The 15562-nt window shown below is 31.4% G+C and overlaps 2 protein-coding genes across 2 annotated transcripts in view; both read right to left on the bottom strand.

Moving 5' to 3' along the window:
• LOC139489648 (leucine-rich melanocyte differentiation-associated protein-like) overlaps positions 1 to 15562 on the bottom strand; it is a 511226-nt gene that overhangs the window by 224185 nt on the left and 271479 nt on the right. The window lies entirely within an intron of this gene.
• The window catches only part of LOC139489858 (GATOR1 complex protein NPRL3-like), a 50557-nt gene that overhangs the window by 33887 nt on the left and 1108 nt on the right, over positions 1 to 15562 (bottom strand). The window contains exons 2-10 of the mRNA XM_071276704.1: positions 13383 to 13471; positions 11294 to 11365; positions 9721 to 9810; positions 8293 to 8353; positions 7703 to 7793; positions 6048 to 6120; positions 2226 to 2316; positions 1520 to 1617; positions 1019 to 1095 (exon numbers count right to left, since the gene is read on the bottom strand). Coding sequence (XP_071132805.1) covers positions 1019 to 1095; positions 1520 to 1617; positions 2226 to 2316; positions 6048 to 6120; positions 7703 to 7793; positions 8293 to 8353; positions 9721 to 9810; positions 11294 to 11365; positions 13383 to 13471 — 742 coding nt within the window. The remainder of the gene's footprint in view (positions 1 to 1018; positions 1096 to 1519; positions 1618 to 2225; positions 2317 to 6047; positions 6121 to 7702; positions 7794 to 8292; positions 8354 to 9720; positions 9811 to 11293; positions 11366 to 13382; positions 13472 to 15562) is intronic.

Genomic DNA, 15562 nt, shown 5'->3' with positions numbered 1-15562 from the left:
CTTATTTACATGATTTAGTGTGCATATTTTTGTATAAGTGTTTGTACTCGATTTTCATCCTGTCAAGGTTTCATTGTTTCTCTGTTCGCGAATGTTTTTCATTAAACAACGGACAATGTTTATAAGATTTCTGTGTCGCTAAGTTTTGTTGACGTTTTGTTGATATAATATTCCAATTCAATAGAGATTATCAAAAGATGCAAAAGGGTGTTAACTCTTCTTAAAAGTGATTTGTTATTGTAAAATATTAAGCATATGCCCATTGATGACAACCTTCAAGATGATTTGATTTTTGATGTTTTAACACCACTTTTAAGTACAACATTTAGGCTATTTCGTGGCAGTCAGTTTTTATTTGTTGGAGGAAGCCATAGTGCCTAGAAAAAACCACGACCTACGATAGGAAAACTGACAATCCTAGTCAATTAAGATTGGAGTCCAGTGCACCCACAGGAGCAAGGTTCGAACCCACAACCTCAGTGTTGACTGGCTACAATAGTTACTACTTAGACCACTTGGCAAACAAGGTCCCCTTCCAGATGAAGTTATATAATACTGGTTTACAAATGACTACTAAAGTTATAATTTAGGTTCTTTTGAGAACTTGGATTATTCAGATTGTTAGGCAATAGTCATGATAAAGAAAATGCTGACTAAATATGTGGATGGAGTTATGTCTCATTCATGTTTAATCTACATCCTTTCAATTCATAAGCCAGCATTTAAAGAAAAGCTTAATTATATCTGAGATTACAATTCATATCTGGTGTCTAATATAATTTTAACTTTTTTTCTATCAATTACTAAGGGTACATCTTAGAAACACAATCAAATTGTAATAAAATATCATATAAAGTTGTAAAAGGATATAATTGAAGAACAATAAAAGTGCTGCTACACAAACCCGTACATAATCTGAGTTTTATGTTAATAAGCATTGTGTTTAAATTTCATAACATTTGGTTGAGGCTAACTAAAGTAAGAAACGGCAAACGAAAACTTTAGCAATTTACATTACCTTACAACTACAGAATGTTGTTTTCTTGCTAATCTGTCAACTTCCTCAATAGAAATCTGATCTATTTTATTATACACCTAAAAAATCGTAATAAAATTTCCTATTATAATATGTATTAAGCATTGCTATAAAATTACCAACAATCTTATCTATTTAACCATTAACCTAAATCATATAATACAGGTGTGCTGTTTTAAAAAAAACTTGTAAAGGAGAAGATATCAATTTAAATGGTCTAACCAAAGACCTTCAAAACTGTGCTGTTGATTCTCACAATAAGATGCAATAGCAATATCTATGCACATAATCAGTACCACATATTCAAGAGAATATGGTTCTATTGAAAGTTTCTTTGAAAAGTAGCCTTATTTCTATGACTATCATATCCTCATGATAAAGATTTAAAAATTATATATAGGATGTTAATCATATCATCATCCCTATCAATGAGTCTATAATGACAGAAAATTCCAACAATCAACAAATAAAAAGATTACTTACATAAATACAAGGCATATATACACGACTTCCCAATATAACATCTACAAATTCATCTGATGTGCAGTCGTCTCTAAATAATATTTCAGCATTAAAAATTTCTGATTAAATGTTAAGGGAAATATGTTAAATTCATGTAGACAAATTCCTCCTCTACATGCTTGGCAGGCGGAGGGACAGAACAATATATTTCAGGAAATTGAGATTGGGCTGATTAATTCCTAAGAATTTAGACTAGCCAGTTCAATTATTAAGAATTAAGGGAAAGCAGGACTTTTGCATATTTTAACTGCCATGGCAATTTCAAGAGCATTGGTCATTCCAGAAGTAGCACTAAATGACAATTTTCCCCCATCTTAAAACATATGTTAAAATTTGTGAATAGTAACATCATTCCCCATAGGGTGACATAAAACAATTGTTAATCATTTGAGTTATTTCTTACCCTGACAATGTGATAAATTATTTCAGATTACTATAATCCAAGCCTCAGAAAACCACATTGTCTCCTCTCGGACTCAGTTTCAAGTCAGCTCTTGAACTGACTTAGCTAAAGAAGTACTTTGCAAGCTCAACCGGTTGAAACTGGTGAAGTATCTACTATCAAAGGGAAGCAATCTTGATACTAATAACTTCTGATCATTGAGCATGGATATGAAGAATGTAAAATGATAGAAAACTATTTTTGTCTTTAATTATAAAAGGATACTCCATTCGTGTAAAATCATCTGACATAATTTTTCATTACATTTTGTCAGCGTTAATGTTGAATTAAATGATATCCCACCTCCTTTTTTCGGCTGAAATAAAATAAAATTTAAATGATTCAAAGATGTAAGTGATGTAAACAATGTTGTTATGAATCTCTTCTATAACATAATGACAGAGTTTCAAATAACTTATTTTGAAGTTTTGCTTCTTTTTTTATCATTTATAAATATTTGTAGTGATTGATATCCCTTTCTTTTCTAAATGCATATATTACTAAAATAAAATGTATATTTAACCCTTTCCTCCATTGAAATTTTTTTTTTGCATACTTGATTCGCATAGGATTTTTCAATAAAATGCAGAAAATATGCTTTAAGGAGGCTCGCGGGTATAAAATTTTCAGGAAAAAATCAAACGTTTATTTTTCATTTCAAATTTTATTAATTACCTTAAGAAGTTGTTACTTTATCATATGGTACAAAAATTATTCCAAAAAATCAATACGTGTTGGCCCCAGGTGACTTTTTAAATGTATATATCATTGAAAAAGCTCCAAATTATCTCCCTTGGGTGCAAAAATGCCATATTTTGGCATTAAAATTTAAATATCTTTTTTAACTCATCGGTGACCTATATTTTTTATTGTTATTTTCGAAAAAGCTGTACATAAACTAAATAATTGTAAAATTTTAGCCATTTCTGTAATTTAGTTCTTTTTTAATTTCTATATTACCGCTTTTTCTCCTATTAGTTCAACAGAAAAAAAGGACATTAGCAAAAATGTATGTTTTTTTCGAAGGCAGATTCTGAGCGTAAATGAACGGTGACCCCATCTTTTTATTTCATTTTTCTATTAGGTATAAGATAAAGTTAATTTATAGAAAAATATAGCGAAATCTTATAATAAATAAAAAAAATATCCAACCAGGTGCTCCGCAGGGCGCAGCTTTATACGACCGCAGAGGTCGAACCCTGAACAGTTGGGGCAAGTATGGACAAAACATTCAAGCATGATACAGCTCTGAATTTGGATTGTGATCAAATATTTGACATTACATGGTGTTTTTTTTACACAAAACAAATGCCAAGATTTTACAAATCAATTAAAGATTTCTTCTTCAAACTTTTTAAATCTAAAATTAAATAGTTGACACAGCATAGGTTTCTGACACAGAATGAATGTGGTCTAATGAACTTAAAAGGTTTTTTTTGCCTTTGAGCAAATCACTATGCTGTTGAATATTAATCCTCTCAAAAAAATGTTTGAAGAAATTTTCTTTTTATTTATGAAATCTGAAATGAGAAAAATTTAACCCCCCCCCCTTTTTTTTCACATCCCCGTTTCCCTTTTTCAAAACTGATATCAATTCAAATTTCTAATGGAGTTTGCAACAATAACTACTCATTTAAATACATCATAAAATATTAAGATGTAAAAAAACTGCTTGTTATCACTGAATGGTAAAGATTATTTAAATTTATCAGTTGGTAGTAAAAAGTGTATATACATTGTATATTGTATATAACAAAGATTTAAGTTGATTCTGGACAAAGAAAGATAACTCCAATTAAAAAAAATTCTTGCTATTGCACAAATAGGATATTTCTTGCTTACTATTCTGGACAAAGAAAGATAACTCTAATTAAAAAAAAATTTGCTATTTCACAATATTGTGCAATTAGATATTTCTTGCCATTGCACAATACTGTGCAATTGAAAAGACTTGCTATTGCACAATACTTAATATAATAATTTTAGATCCTGATTTGGACCAACTTGAAAACTGGGCCCATAATCAAAAATCTAAGTACATGTTTAGATTCAGCATATCAAAGAGGCCCAAGAATTCAATTTTTGTTAAAATCAAACTTAGTTTAATTTTGGACCCTTTGGACTTTAATGTAGAATTTGAAATTTGAAAACAGGACCAAAAATGAAGAATCTACATACACAGTTAGATTTGGCATATCAAAGAACCCCAAGGATTCAATTTTTGATGAAATCAAACAAAGTTTAATTTTGGACCCTTTGGACCTTAATGTAGACCAATTTGAAAACTGGACCAAAAAAACTTCAATAATCAAGAATCTAAGTACATTTTTAGATTCAACATATCAAAGAACCCAACTGATTCATTTTTTGTCAAAATCAAACTAAGTTTAATTTTGGACCCTTTGGACCTTAATGTAGACCAATTTGAAAACGGGACCAAAAGTTGAGAATCTACATATACAGTTAGATTCGGCATATCAAAGAACCCCAATTATTCAATTTTGATGAAATCAAACAAAGTTTAATTTTGGACCCTTTGGGCCCCTTTTTCCTAAACTGTTGGGACCAAAACTCCCAAAATCAATACCAACCTTCCTTTTATGGTCATAAGCCTTGTGTTTAAATTTCATAGATTTGTATTTACTTATACTAACATTATAGTGCGAAAACCAAGAAAAATGCTTATTTGGGTCCCTTTTTGGTCCCTAATTCCTAATCTGTTGGGTCCTAAACTCCCAAAATAAATACCAACCTTCCTTTTGTGGTCATAAACATTGTGTTTAAATTTCATAGATTTCCATTTACTTAACCTAAGGTTATTGTGCAAAAACCAAGAAAAATGCTTATTTGGGCCCTTTATTGGCCCCTTATTCCTAAACTATTGAAACCAAAACTCCCAAAATCAATCCCAATCTTTCTTTTGTGGTCATAAACCTTGTGTCAAAATTTCATAGATTTCTATTAACTTAAACTAAAGTTATGGTGCGAAAACCAAGAAAATGCTTATTTGGGCCCTTTTTGGCCCCTTATTCCTAAAATGTTGGGACCAAAACTCCCAAAATCAATACCAACCTTCCTTTTATGGTCATAAACCTTGTGTTAAAATTTCATAGATTTCTATTCACTTTTACTAAAGTTAGAGTGCGAAAACTAAAAGTATTCGGACGCCGGACGACGACGACGACGACGACGACGACGACGACGACGACGACGCAGACGCCAACGTGATAGCAATATACGACGAAAATTTTTTCAAAATTTGCGGTCGTATAAAAAATGATTTAGACCCGCGAGCCCCCTTAAAGTATTAATGCATTGTGAAAAACAAATATTTCATCAAATAAATATGAGTCGGATATTCCTATGAAATTCATTTTCATATTGGATACAAATTTTATTAAGTCTACTGCAAAGTGTTTCAACTGAGGTACTACAAAGGCGTCAAAAGGCGTCATTATGGAGTAAAGGGGGTGGCGTCAAAAACCGTCATTATGGAGGAAAGGTTAAACAAGAGTGCACACACTGAAATGTATCTCAATGGCTTAACTGATCATGATTGAATTGTACTTGAACAGTTTACTAGTAACATTATAAATGATCCATAAAAACAATGTCAAGGTCTGACAGTTAAACCATGTACATGTATGACAATTAAATACACCAAATAAAGTTCAAATATTGTTTAAAGTATCTGAGAAACATACCTAACCACAAAAACTTGATGTTGAACAATGAACCATAAAAATGATGAACCCTGCCAGATGTACATGTTTCCTAACAATCATTTCATTCACAAAATGTAGCATAGTACATGATAAACAGACCAAACCATGAAGTCTTAACCTTGACCAATGAACCATGCAAATGAAGTCCAGGTCAGATGAACCCTACCCGATGGACAAGGACAACTTACAATCATTCCATACATGTTATATAGCTGACATATTACTATAGTACATTTGTATCTGCTAAACAGATCTTTGGTATCTAAAGTTGTATATTATTTGTTACTATTTAAATGCTTAACATTACTATTGCCTATCTTACCTTGAAATATATATTTGGTTTTCTTCTGTTCAATCTGATTCCAACACTTTCCAACTCCATTGTCAAAAGTTCCCTAAAAAATAAATACAACCATACATAATTATCCACCCTTTTTTGTGGCCATCCATCTTGTCTGTAGTTATGATTACAAAAAAAAAATCCTTTAAGGCCCATACAGTCCTCCATTCTTTTCAAACCCCTTTACAGATGTGCTGGTCTGAAAAAAATGACAACCTCAATGCTCTTCTTGAGAGGTAAAAATTATAAAACTGAAAAGTAGCCAAAATCAGGTGTGGGTTTGAGTATAATCTTTTTGGTACCTAAGTTAATGGTATTCACTATAGGTATTTATTGTTATCTGGATGGTTTGCTGTAACCAAAACATAATAATTAAGACTGAAATATATTTTTTTGTCAATTTTCACTATTTTTTGTTGAAATACAGTAAAATAAATGGGAAATGATGCCCCCACTTGCACATCATATAAAGTTATAAAGGAACATTACTGAAGAACCAATCTGTACTTGATCTGATTTTTGTGGTAATAAAAATTGTCTATAAGTCTCATAAAATTTGGTTGAGGCAACTTAAGTAAGAGAAGGGAAATGAATAATTCAGCAATTTTTAGAGGCTTAACTCTAAAACAGTTAAAGCAACATCCCCAAAATTCATAATTGATCCGTATTTTGTTGTTATATGGTTTATAGCATTTTGTTGAGGCAAACTAAAGTTTAAGAGAATGGAAACGAAATATTTAGCTATTTTTTTCATTTTTAAAGGACCATAACTCTATAACAGTTAAAATGATGCCACCAAAATGAAAACATGATCTGCACTATGTGGTTATAAACATTGTGTATAAGTTTCATACCATTTGGTGGAGGCAAACTAAAGTTAGAGAATGGAAACCAACGTACGTATGGATGAACTGACATACAGACGGACAAGGGTAAAACTTAATGTCCCCTCTGCTATGGTGGGGTCTTAAAAGAATTTTAAGTAAAAGTGTACATAATAAAATTGAGAATGGAAATGGGGAATGTGCCAAAGAGACAACAACAACAGCAGAAGGTCACCAACAGGTCTTCAATGTAGCGAGAAATTCTCGCACCCGGAGGCGTCCTTCAACTGGCCCCTAAACAAATATATACTAGTTCAGTGATAATGAACGCCATACTAATTTCCAAATTGTACACATAAACATGTATTTGACTCTGATTAACTTTAGAACATTTCAATACCAAACAAAAGATGAATTTTGGTCTGTTTTGCAGGGTTTTTATATCAACTCAATTTTCTGACTGTTACAGACTTGGCATAGATATTTTTTCAACCCAAAATAGATTAACAGATTAATTAATATTCATTTGTATGTAGGGCCATTTCTAACAAACACAGCTCAATTGTATAATGTGAAAATCTTCTGATCATCTTAAAAACAAGACATAAGTTATAAGCTGCTCAGTATAAGGATTGCAAACAATCCCAAAGTCACAACTATCCAAGAAGTCTGTGTAATATATGAATGAAGATATAAAAAAAACTGGTTATTGATTAAGAAAGTCAATTTACTGGGACCAAGGGTATCAATTACCTTTCTTAATTTAGATGGAGATGATAGAAGTTTGAAGTAAAATAGTTTACCAATACATACTTCTGCTTTTCTCCTTTGGTGGCATCTAACATCATGATAACAACATCAGCTGTTCTGGCCACTGCTATAACCTGTCTCCCTCTACCTTTACCTAAAATTAACATGACAAAATATAATTATAACATTGGTGTACTGGTCACTGCTATAACCTATCTCCCACTACCTTTACAAAAAAAAAACATGACAAAATACAATTATTACATCATATGTTCTGGCCACTGCTATAACTTGTCTCCCTCTACCTTTACCTAAAATAAAAGTGGTTCATAAGTGTTATTCAAATTTTATATAGAATTAGACTGTTGGTTTTCCTGTTTGAATGGTTTTACACTAGTCATTTTTATAGGCCCTTTTTAGCTTGCTGTTTGGTGTGAGCCAAGGCTCTGTGTTGAAGACCATACTTTGACCTATTGTAACTTGAATCAGATCTAGTTTTCAGTGTTTACAGGGGAGGTAATATTTTGTCACTTAATCTCCCACTGGGTCACAAAACAGTAGCATGATATTTTCAGAAGAGCAGTCTGTTGTAAATGATATACATGCAAATTTATGGGAAATATGATTTACAATGTTATTGTAAGATAACTTACCTTGAGCAGCACCCTCAATGATACCAGGTAAATCAAGTAACTGTATATTGGCACCATTATACTAAAAAATATAAAATTATAACATTCTCTTTAATGTACAAAAACATACATGTCTTCTTTGACTGTCCATAACGCTAAAATACCACTTAAACTTAGTCAGGCCTAGGTTAAAACTGGTCTATATACAAGCTTAGATAAGTGTTTGGTTTTACTATAAATTTTCATTCTTCGTTCTATGAACATCAAAATTATCTATTTTTAAAATTATTTTCTTTCTCCATTTAAACTAAATACCTATAGCTAACAGCAAAATTATTTTCATTGACCTGTGTATGTTATTGTAAATGGCGGATTTTTGTACAAGATTATTGTTGTTTTTCTGAAATTGTTAAAGATTTCTCAGCGGTATAATACTGTTACTTAAATTATTCACCCTTTATTTTATTTATTTGTATATACATTGTTTCATGGATCAAATTTATTTGTTCAGTGTATGTTCACTTGTGTGAATATGTCTTTAGATTGAGTTAAGCTATTTCAATTGATATTTTATAGTGTGTCTTTCTATGTTGTTATGTTACACTATTGTTTCAGATAAGGGTGAAGGTTGGTACATGTACCTATTAAAACGTTTAAACCCTGTTTGCAAATGTCATAAGTCAAGAATCTGATATTTAGTAGTTGTTAGAGTTCAAAAATGTTTCTTGTTTTTTTTATATAGATTAGACAGTTGGTTTTCCCATTTGAATGGTTTTACAGTAGTCATTTTTTGTGCCCTTTATAGCTTGCTGTTTTCAGTGTAAGCGTGGCCTCCGTGTTGAAGACCTATGTATGGTAACTTTTTTTTTACTCCTATAAATTATATATATAGCTACAGTAAACAACTGCTTGCATGGGGCTGAGTCAGAGAGAAATAAAACAATCTACTTAACTTTGGGTTCATTTATTTTCGTGGGTTCTGGAAATATTGTAGTTTCATGGATTCTTGTTTCACGAATTCTGTGTACAATCGGATAGGGATATATTGTATATGATATGTTTATCTAAAATTTACAAAACATTTCTGCAGACTTTCATAATCCATATGTACCAGTTAAACATTACCATTTGTTGTGACCAAATTCCTTGCCCCTTTTCTTCTGGGTGTTACCTTAATTGATTTGAATGCCTGTAGTTACAAATGCAACTAAGATAAGAAACAGGACCAAAAAAGTGTCTATCAGTTGTTAGCTCAATTTTTTTTTAACCCTGGTGGAGTGTGTCCACATGAGGCTCAGAAAGAAAATAACTTGGATTTATGTTATTGTAGCACTGGGTTTTTTTCATATACAATTCAACATTAAAATCCAAGCATTTTATCATTGATCCCTTTTCATAAGTACATGTATACAAATATATTGTTTACACTTCCTTAGTGTAATTATTTACCTCAATTACACCAGGTATACAGGTCAGTGTGGTAAACTCATAACCAGCTGACTCACTGTGTGTTGTTGTTAGAGTGTTCAACAGAGTAGACTGAAAATAATAAGTTAATTGATTAATGACTGAATGACTATATGTGTTCAGCAGAGCAGACTGAAAATAATAAGTTAATTGATTAATGACTGAATGACTATACGTGTCCAGCAGAGCAGACTGAAAATAATAAGTTAATTGATTAATGACTGAATGACTATATGTACTCAACTGAAAAGACTGAACACAAGCAGTAGAATAATATTGAAACCTACCATGTGATAATGTCTCCACTTTCAAATGAACATTCACACTTATGATATCTAAGTTTACAATAAGGACGAAGGAATAAAAAATAACTTTCACTAAAACTGCATACCTGAAATGAGTTCTGCATCATGTCACAGATGTGAAGGAGTAGAGAATTATGTCATAAGAAACCTACTTTATAAAGAAATGGAAAATCAGATAGTAGTGAGTTAGTCATGAGATACCTTATCTTGTAAAAAAATCATCCAACATTTATGTCATCAGAAAAGTTCCCTTTGCTAGCAAGGAAAACTGAAGTTATTATTTGTAGGTGTTTTCATAAAATCTATTTTACATATATATGGAAAGTAGAGATAACTTCTAGTATATCCTAATGAACAGATAGGCAATTTACCAATTTACCAATATCCCAAGACCTACATGTATGTCCTTAATGCAGTGATTGATAGATTGATAAACAAGTGAAACTGCGAGCTACTGCTCACTGATGATACCCCCGCCGCAAGTGGATAATATTAATAGTGTAAAAATATGCAAGTGTTCGGTAAACAGGAAGTTGTCTAGTGATGAATCTGAAAACGCATCACACGGTATAGCTGACTTATAAAAATCCTGAAACCAAATTTCAGAAATCCTTGTATTGTAGTTCCTGAGAAAAATGTGACGAAAATTTTTAACTTGGTTATCATGTGTAAAATCATACAAGTGTTCGGTAAACAGGAAGTAGTTGAGTGATGAATCTGAAAACGCATCACACGGTATAGCTGACTTATATAAATCCTGAAACCAAATTTCAGAAATCGTTGTATTGTAGTTCCTGAGAAAAATGTGACAATAATTTTCAACTTGGCTATCATGTGTAAAATCAGACAAGTGTTCGGTAAACAGGAAGTTGTCAAGTGATGAATCTGAAAACGCATCACACGGTGTGGCTGACATATATAAATGTTGATACCAAATTACAGAAAGGGTGGATGTGTAGTTCCTGAGAAAAATGTGACGAAAGTTTCATGGGACGGACTGACTGACGGACTGATGGACGGACGGACTGACAGACAGAGGTAAAACAGTATACCCCCCCTTTTTTAAAGCGGGGGTTAAAGGGGGGGTATAATTACTTTATAAAAATTTACCACTTTTCTAAGACCTATCACACTATGTCCCTAATAAAGAGATTGGCAACTTATCACTTTAATACTTAAGAACCTCTATCCTTTACTTACATATGGAATGTAGTATGCATCACACATGTAAATCCTATTAATTAACCTACCTTACCAACGGAAGGGAAACCAATAAGTGCTACTCGTGCATCTCCTGATTTCATAACATCAAAACCTTCACCCTGAAAAATATTTTAAAACATAATGAGCTAAAACAATATGAAAGCTTCTGTCCATTATGGATGAATCGCAAACGAGTATGAGTCATAGATGACTATAGCTGACTATGGGATATGGGCTTTGCTCATTGTTGAAGGCCATACGATGACCTATAGTTGTTAATGTCTGTGTCATTTTGGTCTATTGTGGATAGTTGTCTCATTGGCAATCATACCACATCTTCTTTTTTATATCATGAATATATTTGAAATTGATCCATTATCATGAACATGTTTGAATGTGAACAAGTAGTGTTTATACGTTTAAATGTGAACAAGTGTCATATAAATGTTTTAATGTGAACAAGTGTCTTTCAAATGTTTGAATGTCAACAAGTTTCATGAAAATGTTTGAATTTGATAATTTTCATGAAAATGTTTGTCAGATTTATTCAGTTATGGTATGTCAACATGAGCCAAAACAACATGAAAGCTTCTGTCCATTATGGATGAAACGCAAACAAGTATCATGAATATTTTTTGAAATTGATCCATTATTATGAAAATGTTCGAATGTGAACAAGTAGTGTTTAAATGTTTAAATATGAACAAGTGTCATTAAAATGTTTGAATGTGAACAAGTATTGTCCAAATGTTTGAATGTGAACAAGTATTGTCCAAATGTTTGAATGTGAACAAGTATTGTCCAAATGTTTGAATGTGAACAAGTATTGTCCAAATGTTTGAATGTGAACAAGTATTGTCCAAATGTTTGAATGTGAACAAGTTTCATGAAAATATTTGTCAGATTTATTCAGTTATGGTATGTCAACTTGAAGGGGTGGCTTAAAATCAATAAAAAGGCACTCATTAATAATACCTCATAAGAATATGTGTAGTGCACGAAATGATTCATGCACTTTTTATTCAAAAGGTTAAATTTTAAACATGTATTTCAATTCGTAATAATGTATCCTTTGTCTAGGAATAACTTTTAATGTCCTTTACAGTTCTAAGTCAGAACGCAATATATTCAGGTTTCACTCTAAGGGCTGTTCCATAAAACATACATGGGATCCAGAGATTTCACTTCTCAATAATGGGTGAGTGACAAGTACAGTGAACCTCTTTTTCCTCGTTTGGTTACCTTATTTGGAAAGTGCCTTCTCTGGGTACCATTGAGGTTAAAACAGAACTACCCTATGACTAATGAAAACTAAACTGAACTTTCAATTTTCTTAAAAAGAGGAGTCCCAGGCTGCATTTATTTTATGAGTGGAAATTACTGTTACATTAAACAGAATTTTTTATGCCCCATTTATGGGCATTATGTTTTCTGGTCTGTGCGTCCGTCTGTTCATTTGCTGTTCGTTCGTCCCGTTTCAGGTTAAAGTTTTGGTTAAACTTTTTGGTCGAGGTAGTTTTTGATGAAGTTGAAGTCTGAGCAACTTGAAACTTAGAAAACATGTTCCCTATGATATGATGTTTCAAATTTTAATGCCAAATTAGAGATTTTATCCCATTTTCACGGTCCACTGAACATAGAAAATGATAGTGCAGATGGGGCATCTGTGTACTTGGTCACATTCTTGTTTAAATTATTTGTTCGAAAAAAAAAAGTTGTGTAATATATTTATACGCATATTTTTTGCACACTTGTTGAGGTCAATTGAAATGTGTCAACATTGAATAATTCATTTACCTGTTTAAAAAATGGTTTATATTTTTTGATTTTTTCTTAAGTATGTTTGTATGATTATTAATATACTGATTTTCTTTGTAATCATTTCAATTGGGGCCTCATGAATGATAAGTGTTCAAGGTAACTCACTGTCTTATCCCATTTAAACAAAGAATTATCATCATTATTAATCTAAATCTGATTCAGTTCAATATGATTAATGTCAGATTCAAATCTTTGGTTGTTAGATACCAATTTTCACTACTTCACTTGGCCAAAAAAGACGAGTCCCTGGACTTATCTTAAAAAAATATAAGTAAACTATATAAGTTTAATGCTAGTATTGTCCTTTAAACTCACCTTAGCTCCAGCTTTGCCTGTAGGTTCTAGCAATTGCTGTCTGTACTTTGCCAATTTTGCTTTCAACAACCCTAGATGGTACTCAGTTGCTAATAAGATAAAAGAAGTATAACATGTTAATGAATTTAAAATATGCATGCAAAGCTTAAGCAAGGATATGATTTCAATACAAGAATTGTTTGTGGTTGATATCAAAATGTGTGTATCAAATATTTCAGAAGCTTTTTTTTAATAATCATTCTGGGAAATAAAACATGTATTAAGCCATTGCAGTATTGTAGCCATGTGTGCATGGTTTTTATATACTTTATTCACAACAATAGTTAATACAAATTTTAAAAAAATCTTCATGCGTTTGGAAATTCCACAAAATCCTGTCTAGCTTGAGATTTTTGCTGTCAGTGTCAAAATTGATCAGGCTTTTTTTCTACAGATGCTATTTCTTAATGTTGAAAAAGCTAAGCTTATTTAAAACTTTTAAAACATTCTAAGAAGATTTAACAAAGTCATTATGTACATTGGGTAAAATACAGAAAAATCAACAAATTATAGAGATTTGCTGTGGATACTGTCTTTAGATCTTAATAAGCTTCTGTCCAAGTTTCATAAAATTCCATTCAGATTTTACAGTAATTGACATCTGTAAATCTTCAGCCCCAGATTGTATCTAAATACTAACTTGGAAAAAACTTGAGTTCATTTATCAGTACATGTAGTAGAATACAGTAAAATGAAGAAAAAAATCTAAATTTTGCTGTGGATTCTGTCTTTTGGTCATAGATAAGCTTCTGTCCAAGTTTCATAAAAGCCCAGTTGAGTTAAGCACTTTTCAACATAATTTTATAGTTTGATCTTATGTTGTTTTGTTACACCACTTTCTTAGGTAAAGGTTTGCCACCAGTAAACATTATTAGCCCTGCCACATTCTGTATGTGTCTGTCCCAAGTCAGAAGCCTGTAGTTCAATGATTGTCTTTGGTTTATGTCATTCATATTTGTTCCTTGTAAATTATTTTGTTATAATAGTTAGGCTGTTAGTTTTCTCAATCAAATTGTTTCATACTCTTTACATCAGGGCCTTTTACAACCAACTACATGTATACCATGTATAGTGTATACATGGTATATTATTAGTTACACAGTGTGTATTGTCCTAATAGGAGAATTTTATTGACCCGATAAATTCCGTTTTAGGACAATTGAACACTGTGTAACGAATTTATCCTGATTTTGTTATATAACATATCATTATATTTAAATTCAATGTAAGGACAATATCAACCAAATATATTTTAGATATTTTAAATCTAAAACTGTGAAAAAATAAAATATTAGGACTATGAAGCAACTCATTTTTTTATTAGGTCAATGGTATAAGGGAGATAATCCCAATTGACGTAATAAAAAAGGGGAGATAATTCCTATTAATGTAATAAAAAATTGTACTGAAATTTATTAGGACAATATCAGCCAATCAAATTGCGAGAAATTACTCTACATCAGGATAATTTTAGTTACACAGTGTGCAATTGTCCTAATACGAGAATTTATCGGGTCAATAAAATAATTTTATTGACCCGATAAATTCCGTATTAGGACAATTGAACACTGTGTAACGAATTTATCCTGATTTTGTTATATTACATATTATTATATTCAAATTCAATGTTAGGACAATATCAACAAAAATATTTTAGTTTTAAATAAAAAAATGTGAAAAATAAAAAATATTATGACTACAAAGCAACTCAATTGACGTAATAAATAAGGGAGATAATTCCAATTGACGTGATAAAAAATTGTACTGAAATTTATTAGGACAATATCAGCCAATCAAATTGCGAGAAATTACTCTAAATCAGGATAAATATTCTTATTGTTGAAGGCGGTGTGATTGCTAAAAATTCTGTACATCCACTTCATTTAACTTCATTTAACGTTAAGTATATGGTTGTCTCATTGGCAATTAATGAATCATCTCATTATTTTTATATACATGTACACAATGTACATTGTACATGCCTCATCAACTTTCACTTGTAATGTATTAATACACTTATCATTGAAGGAAATTCAAGAACAATAACAGGAGATATTTCTTCAAATGTAATGATCAGATTTTAATTGGGTTGAGAGGGGTGGAAAGTGGAGGGGTGCCACTTTGACCTCATTTTTTTTTTT

This window comes from Mytilus edulis, chromosome 9, assembly GCF_963676685.1.
Source record: "Mytilus edulis chromosome 9, xbMytEdul2.2, whole genome shotgun sequence".
NCBI classification, from domain to species: Eukaryota; Metazoa; Mollusca; class Bivalvia; order Mytilida; family Mytilidae; genus Mytilus; species Mytilus edulis.
Note: the sequence above shows the minus strand (reverse complement) of the source record. Positions and strands in the feature narration are given on the sequence as shown.